Source organism: Bison bison, unplaced genomic scaffold (assembly GCF_000754665.1).
Source record: "Bison bison bison isolate TAMUID 2011002044 unplaced genomic scaffold, Bison_UMD1.0 scf7180017864280, whole genome shotgun sequence".
Classification (NCBI taxonomy): Eukaryota; Metazoa; Chordata; class Mammalia; order Artiodactyla; family Bovidae; genus Bison; species Bison bison.
In genome coordinates, this window is record NW_011494852.1 from 5,138,209 (window position 1) to 5,146,721 (window position 8,513).

An 8,513-nucleotide genomic window follows, 5' to 3' on the forward strand; every position below is an offset into this window, starting at 1 on the left:
CTCCTCCCTCCTCCCTCCCCATACCATCCCTCTGGGTCGTCCCAGTGCACTAGCCCCAAGCATCCAGTATCGTGCATCGAACCTGGACTGGCAATTCGTTTCTTACATGATATTTTACATGTTTCAATGTCATTCTCCCAAATCTTCCCACCCTCTCCCTCTCCCACAGAGTCCATAAGACTGTTCTATACATCAGTGTCTCTTTTGCTGTCTTGTACACCGGGTTATTGTTACCATCTTTCTAAATTCCATATATATGCGTTAGTATACTGTATTGATGTTTTTCCTTCTGGCTTACTTCACTCTGTATAATAGGCTCCAGTTTCATCCACCTCATTAGAACTGATTCAAATGCATTCTTTTTAATGGCTGAGTAATACTCCATTGTGTATATGTACCATAGCTTTCTTATCCATTCATCCGCTGATGGACATCTAGGTTGCTTCCATGTCCTGGCTATTATAAACAGTGCTGCGATGAACATTGGGGTACACGTGTCTCTTTCCCTTCCGGTTTCCTCAGTGTGTATGCCTAGCAGTGGGATTGCTGGATCAAAAAACTGGAAATAGAACTGCCTTATGGCCTGGTATTTTGTTCTTCCTCTCCATTGACTATTCAGATGAACACTTGGCAGTCATTTAATTCCGCCTGTGAGCTGCTGCTTTCTAATAGTTTAAATGATCTGCAGGTCATACAGGGAAGCTAACTGCATAGCTTTATTTTAGGCTGTCATTTAGTGAGAAGATTACAGTTTAGTTGAAATCATACCCTAGGTATCCTTGATCTTTTCCACTGCCCTGAGGTCAAAAGCAGGAAAAGATGTTTGATTGGTGACAAACTCTTAGCTTTTCAGTCTTAGCCTTTAGGAGTTTCAAGGTGATAGATTTTTAACAGAGAAATCTGTGTTAACAAGAGAAGGGAAATATTAGTAGGAAGGGAGGAAAACAGTGTAGAAATTTGACAAGTGACTTGAAGTTTTTGACAGCGTATGTGTGTTTCAGATCATGTATTTATGTGATCTTATGAAAGGGAGTTTAGTATAGTGGCAATAGGATGAGTTATGAGCTGAATTACCTGGATTCTAATCCTAACTTGCCACTTAGAACTCGGTGAAGTTGGGGCAGTTCATTTCGTCTCTTTGCACCACTCTTCCTTCATCTGTAAAAGGAGGGTAATAATAGAACCTACTGTATAGGATTGCTGTGAATAGGTGAATTAATATGTGTAAAGTCCTCAGATAATGCTTGACACATAAATGCTCAATAGATTTAGTTGTTATTATTAAATTGTAATTCCATGTTTTTCCTCATCACCCAGATCCAAAAATTATGAGGATTTTGCCATGTGTGCTTCATCCATCCTCACACTGTCTGTCCTTTTGTAAATTGTTGTTATTCAAGAGGAATTGCCTACCAACCTGAAGTTTTGAAATTTATTAGCATTATGAGGAAGAGTGGGGCTGAGAAGCTCAAATTTTTTTGTGGAAGAATAAAGAGCAGAAGAGAATTTTCTTTAATAATTGTGGGAAGAAGTATGTAGTATCCTTCATTTTCAGTGATATAGCTGACTTTTATTAAACGTTTATTTGCAACTTTAGTGCATATATATGTAGAGTCTTATTTAATACTCATAACAATGCTTTGGGATAGAATCTATAGTTATCACCATTTTTTATAGGAGGACTCTAAGGCTGCAAAGTAACATGTCTAAGGTAACACAGTTTGATAACTATGAGAGCTGAGATTTATATCCTGGAAGTTTGACAGCAAAGCCTATGTTAGTAATTGCAACAGTATACCAAATCTCATCATTGCTGCTGCTGCTGCTGCTAAGTCACTTCAGTCGTGTCTGACTCTGTGCGACCCCATAGACGGCAGCCCACCAGGCTCCCCCGTCCCTGGGATTCTCCAGGCAAGAACACTGGAGTGGGTTGCCATTTCCTTCTCCAATGCATGAAAGTGGAAAGTGAAAGTGAGGTCTCTCGTGTCTGACTCTTAGTGACCCCATGGACTGCAGCCTACCAGGCTCCTCAGTCCATGGGATTTTCCAGGCAAGAGTACTGGAGTGGGGTGCCATTGCCTTCTCCGGATCTCATCATTATGTATACTTAAGTCTTTCCCTCTTTACTTAGTAATCCATCATCAGTAGTAGTAATGCGTAGTCAGTCATGTCCAACTCTGCGACCCCATGGACTGTAGCCTGCCAGGCTCCTCTGTCCATGGGATTTTCCAGGCAAGTATACTGGAGAAGGCTACCATTTCGTCTTCCAGGGAATCTTCCCAACCCAGGAATCAAACCTATGTCTCCTGTGTCTCCTGCATCAGCAGGCGGGTTCTTTACCATTGTGCCACTTGGGAAGCCCAGTCCATCATGAGGGGGAAGATGTTGATCTAATGATAGCAAACACTGTCAAGTTACATCCAGAGTATAGCTGTGAGGTCTCTATGGAGGTGCGTGGATTTCATACAGTAAGATTTATGCTTTACAGTTTTTATTTTGATGATGTTACCTGCAAAGTTAGACTAATAGGACAAGAAGATCTAGTAGCAGTTGGAGGACTTCATAGGCACCTTGGCTCAAAGTATTGGTTCAGAAGCAAAATAAATGCATTTGCCAGGATGCTGTGAAAGGAAGCAGTCGTGAGACTGCTATCAGTGCCTAAAAGACATGAGTCAGGGACTTTCTGTCTTTCTTTTCTAGGTAGTATTCTTAAGACATGGGCTTCGCAGGTGTCTGGCTGGTGAATCTGCCTGCCAAGCAGATGCAAGTTTGATCCCTGGGTTGGGAAAATCCCCTGGAATAGGAAATGGCAACCCCCTTCAGTATTCTTGCCTGGGAAATCCCTTGGACAGAGGAGCCTGGCGGGCTAAGGCCCAGGGAGTCACAGAGAGTGGGAAGAAACAGAGCATGTGCACACATCAGAGCTTGGATTTCTTTAGACTCCCTGTGCTCTCCTCCAGTTTGAATATGAGAGTGGTGAGGAGTATTTTGGAAGCAGGAATGGAAGAGGAAAACTCATAAAACTAACATAAGTCATTTGGAGGAGCTCTGAGGCACCTCTGGTTTTATCACTGCTTTGTCTTCTTCCAGATCTGGCTTATCTGAACTCTGCAGATCTCTAACAGAAATCTTGAAAAGGACTGACCAGTGCTTGCAGTTCAAAACAATGGCCCATGTAAGTTGATGTTTCTTCTTCCTTTTTGAAATATTACCTATTTCTAGACCATGTATACATAATCTTTCCTTATTCTGAAACTTCTGTTTAATGGAACTCCATTCAATAACCTACTTTAGTCCCTCTCATTCCTGTGAGAGTTGGAGACAAATAGCCCAGTGTCCCTTTTGTGTGCCCTTCTCTTTTTTTCCACTAATGTGGACCATCTTCTGTCAAGAGCCATGAGGGAGCAAAAGTAAATTGCCTTAAGAAAAAAGCAGGTAATTTCTGCCAGATGTTCCCCCGTTAACATTTTTTATCTTAGTTTTTTATTTTAATACCTAAACTTCAACGAAAGCATATTTCTCTGAAAACAGTGATTTTTGGTCTGGTTCTATATGGAAACAATTTACATCCGCAGGGACTTCCTTGGTGGTCCAGTGGTTAAGACTCTGCACTTCTAACTACAGGGGACATGGGTTCAATTCCTAGTCGGGGAATAAGATCCCACGTGCCATGTGGCATGGCCAAAAACAAACAAACAGCAGCAACAAAAATTTACATGCCCAATATAGAATTTAACATCTTTTAAAAGATTTTTAGAACTTTTTATTGATGCAAAACATACATAGTGAATAGTGCTCAAATCCTAAGTGTGCATCTAAATGAATTTTCATAAATTGAGTATTTCTGTTATATTAGCCCTCAGGAGAAGAAAGAATGTTACTGGCATTCAGATACCCCCCTTTCAGTTACTTTCTACCCACCCCGTCCAAATGTATCCAAATGTAATCCTGACTTTGAATACCCTATAATAATTTTGCTTATTTTGAGGACTTTATATAAGTGAAATCATATAGTTCAATGTAACTTTTTTTATTTAAAAAACAGAAAACAATATACACAAAGTCTTGTTGTATTCCAAATACAATTGCTGAACCATCAGAACCATCTGCGGATGTTTTGAAATGCTTGCAAATATCATCAAAGGGGATGTGTATAATTGGTGTTGCTGGCAGAAGGGAAGGCATAAGAGCATCGTACAGAGTAAGAGTCATTCCTCCGTTACGTTCTTATTAGAAACGCACTTTCATGGTGCATTTCCCACGTAGCCCCTGCGTTTGTCATTTTGTAAAGTGAGTTCCTAAAAAGTTGGAAAAGTATTGAAGAAAATTGTGGAGAAACAAAGCAAGTGAGAAAAAAACATTTGGTAAAAGAAATAGCAAAGCTGAAAGAAAATACGAAAGCCAAAGATACCATACGTGCATGACCCGTGTGTACTGGAGTTCTGTCCTGGGGGAAATGCGAAGCTAGCGGGAGGGTTGGAATTAATGTAGAATGCAATAGAATGCTTTGCTTTAAAACGGTAGGAAAATAGGCACCCACCCAAAATGGTGGGGAAACTATGTAGTGTTGGAATGTCTTGATTTTCAGCAATGGATTATTGATACTAAGTGGGAGATCCCTCTTTGAACTTTCCTTGAAAATCCTGTGGTTTGATGAAAGAGAGAATTTCGTCTTGTTTGACTGCTGATAGGGAAACCGCCAAACTTCTTCACAAACCTGAGTTTTTAAAATACGTAACAAGATTTCGTGTTGGTTGAAATATTAGTGCATTGAAATATTATGGTATGTAAGGCTTTGTAGAGGGTGGAAGAGGTAGGGATTTGATTGAGGGCTCGTTTTGTGAGGCTTAAAATTTCATATGCTGCCTTGATATCTTGTCAAGGCTCCAGAGACCTAACTAAGAGTTTCCCTGCTCTCCCCAGATGGGGCCCCCATTTACCTGGCTAGTTCCTCTATTCGCCAGACCAGCTGAACCTCTCCTGGTCCTTAACCTAGTAAGTCACCTCCTTGGCAGCCCACAGAATTATTCAAACAAGCCATCACATCATCCTGCATTGGCCACGGAATCCATCATCCTCTTTTCACTATAAAGCCTGCCTCCCGCAGATTCTGTTTGTTCACCCTATTCCTGAGTACATCCCCTGTGTGGCCCTGTATGACGTGTAATATCTTCCTTTCCTGGGCTGTGAGTATATGTGACTAATAAACTGCCATCAGTCGCATCTATCAGGTGTCAGATATTCAGTCATCTCATACTGTTTAGGATCCCTCCCTCACGAGCGGGTTGAGTAGGAGGTGATCAGAACCGGACAGCAAATAGGTCAAGAATTATCTCCAGGAAGCTCTGAGAGAAGAATACTAGGAGCAGAGACCACTGTACAGTTTTACCAGATGTGCTGGTTTCGAGCAGGGTTTCTCAATTTTGGAACTACAGTTGATCTTTGAACAGTGCAGGAATTAGGGGCACTGACCCTCTGGGCAGTTGAAAATCTGACCCTCTGTGTATGCCATCCCTTCATATCTGGAATTCCTCATTATCTGCAGTTCCACATCCATAGATTCAGTGAACCTAGAATTGCATCATACTGTAGTATTTATGACTGAGAAAAATACACATAGAACTGGTACCATGCATTTCAAATCCTTGTTGTTCAAGTGTCAACTGTACTAATATTTTAAGCCGGAGAATCGTTTACTCTGGCGGAGTGTCCTCTGCATTGTTGGATGTCAACAGTATCCATGTTAGACATTTATTAGATGTCTAACACTCACACCCCCTCTCCCCAGTTGTGCCAATAAGAATTGTCTCTGGACGTGGCCGGATGTCTTCTTGGAAGTAAAATCACTCCTCGTTGATAATCATGATCGAGAGTACTATTTTTAACACTTGGGGCTTCGCTGGTGGCTAAGACGGTAAAGAATCTGCAATGCAGGAGACTCGGGTTCAATCTGGGTCTCCCTGGGTCAGGAAGATCCCCTGGAGGAGGAAATGGCAATCCATTCCAGTATTCTTGCCTGGGAAATACTGTGGACAGAGGAGCCTGATGAGTTGCAGTCTGTGGGGATTGCAAAGAATCGGACACGACTGAGCGACTAAACACGCACACACTCTCTAACTCAGAAGTGAGGAAAGGTGTTCAGTGAGGGATGATGAATGATAAAGAGCTAAGAAGATCATACAGATGCATAAATAATGTGTTATTTATGCATATAACTCAGTTGCTCAGTCGTGTCCAACTCTTTGTGACCCCATGGACTGTAGCCTGCCAGGTTCCTCTGTCCATGAGTGTAAGTAATAGTGTAGAATGTGAGGGTTGAGGAAGATTTTTGAGATTGTATTGAATCCAGAAATCTAAAGAGAGAGTGAAAAAAGATTGAATTTAATGCATTCGAAATGTGGACTGCCATGTAGCAGATTTTAAAAAATAAAGAATTGGTCATAATAGGCAAAGTGCTTATAATAAAATCTGACTTTATGACGAACTTGAGTCATTATCTTAGAGATTTTGTAGTACATTTGGGAGAAATTTTTATCAATATTTTTTCATTATCAGTGAAGGAAAAAGAAGATAGAAGATCTCATACTTCTTAAGAATTTGTGGTGAAGAAACAGCTTGCTGAAGGCTTGTGTGCACTGTTTCATTTCTTTGGGACTTCTTTTGGTTAATTTATTCCTTTCCAGATATTTTTGGGTAAAAATTTAATCTTATCTGCAGTCACAAGACGGTTCATAACATGTAGCGTTGTGTTTCAGTGATGCTAGTTTTCTTACTGTCTCATTCACATGGCATCAATTTGCTTGCTCTGGGCTTCCTCTGCTGGTCCAGTGGTTAAGAATCTACCTGCCAATGCAGGGGACGTGGGTTTGATCCCTGGTCTGGGAAGATGCCGCAGGGCATCTGGGCAACTAAGCCCATGTGCCACAACTACCAAGCCTGCAAGCCCTACAACATGTGCCGGCAACAAGAGAAGCCACTGCAATGAGAAGCGCATGCGCCACAACTCGAGAGCAGCCCCAGTCACCGTAACTAGAGAAAGCCAGAGCGCAGCAGTGAAGACCCAGCACAGCCAGAAGTAAATAACAAATAAAGAAATAAATGTGCTTGCTCTGTGCTCCCTCCGTCTCTGCAATGCAGTCATTGATCCCCTCTCTTTCTATTTATAAAAAAATATTTCATGTATTTTCACAAGTAATACATGAGTTTTATTTTTTTCAGGGTTCAGTGACTTTCAGAGACGTGGCCATTGACTTCTCACAGGAAGAATGGGAATTCTTGGACTCAGCACAGAGGGACTTATATAGGGATGTGATGTGGGAGAATTACAGCAACTTCATCTCACTAGGTAAGGCAGTTTGTCTCAAATTATACCGACTTTCTCTTCTGTCAATTAGAGGACTGTGTTTTGAGAAACTAAATGAAATTTTTCTCTCTGTTCCAAAGGAATGGTGTAAGCTTTGTTAGGTTGGAAATAGGACCCTCCTTTTAACACTTGTCATTCTCAGGCTCAGCAGGCTAGGTCCTTCAGACTTTCTTCAGGCTCTGTTGTTTCCATGTTTTCTTAGTACACAGGGGCTGGGTTTGAATTCTGGATTTTTTTTTTGACAGAAACATTGTTCAAGAAACCAGAATTCACTATGAATTTGAGCTAAGAATTGATGGAGCATCTTTCTAATCCATCTGTGAAGAGAATACCTAGACACAGGGATTCTGAATCTCTTTAAAAATAAGAGGAGCCTGTAGAATTTACATAGTAGGAGATGAATCCATGTAGTTCGTCTAAAACTCAAGTAAATGCATTCTGTTTTGTATAACAGACATATTCAGTTCTACTTGCTTTGTGGTTGAAGGTTAAAAATCTAAGAACTTTACATTTAATGTTAAACAAATATCCTAGTAAGTATCTGAGGATGTCTCAGGAAGCCTCTTATTCTTCTCTCAGCCAATTGATAATAATAGAAATCAACTGCTAATATACACACATATTATGGTATATGGTAGCTCAGATGGTAAGGAATCTGCCTGCAGTGCACGAGACCTAGGTTCAGTCCCTGGGTCGGGAAGATCCACTGAAGAAAGGAATGACTACCCACTCCAGTATTCTTGCCCAAAGAATTCCATTGACTGAGGAGCCATGGACTGGCAGGCTACAGTCCATAGGGTCACAAAGAGTTGGACACGACTGAGTGACTAACACTTTCACTTTCATATATATAAATACATATATTTGTACTTATGTACAAAGGCCAAAGCCTTTGACTGTGTGGATCACAATAAACTGTGGAAAATTCTGAAAGAGATGGGAATACCAGACCACCTGACCTGCCTCCTGAGGAATCTGTATGCAGGTCAGGAAGCAGCAGTTAGAACTGGACATGGAACAACAGACTGGTTCCAAATAGGAAAAGGAGTACGTCAAGACTGTATATTGTCACCCTGCTTATTTAACTTATATGCAGAGTACATCATGAGAAACGCTGGGCTGGAAGAAGCACAAGCTGGAATCAAGATTG

The 8,513-nt window shown here is 41.1% G+C and overlaps 1 protein-coding gene across 4 annotated transcripts in view; it reads left to right on the forward strand.

Annotated features, from left to right (window-relative positions):
* The window catches only part of ZFP14 (ZFP14 zinc finger protein), a 22,912-nt gene that overhangs the window by 1,806 nt on the left and 12,593 nt on the right, over window positions 1-8,513 (forward strand). For 2 of the 4 annotated variants that reach the window (XM_010849104.1, XM_010849105.1), the window contains exons 2-3: window positions 3,091-3,175; window positions 7,219-7,345. In XM_010849104.1, coding sequence (XP_010847406.1) covers window positions 3,167-3,175; window positions 7,219-7,345 — 136 coding nt within the window. In that variant the 5' untranslated portion in view covers window positions 3,091-3,166. Of the gene's footprint in view, window positions 1-3,090; window positions 3,176-4,051; window positions 4,202-7,218; window positions 7,346-8,513 lie in introns of those variants that run through there. The other 2 variants (XM_010849102.1, XM_010849103.1) reach the window with 1 other exon arrangement.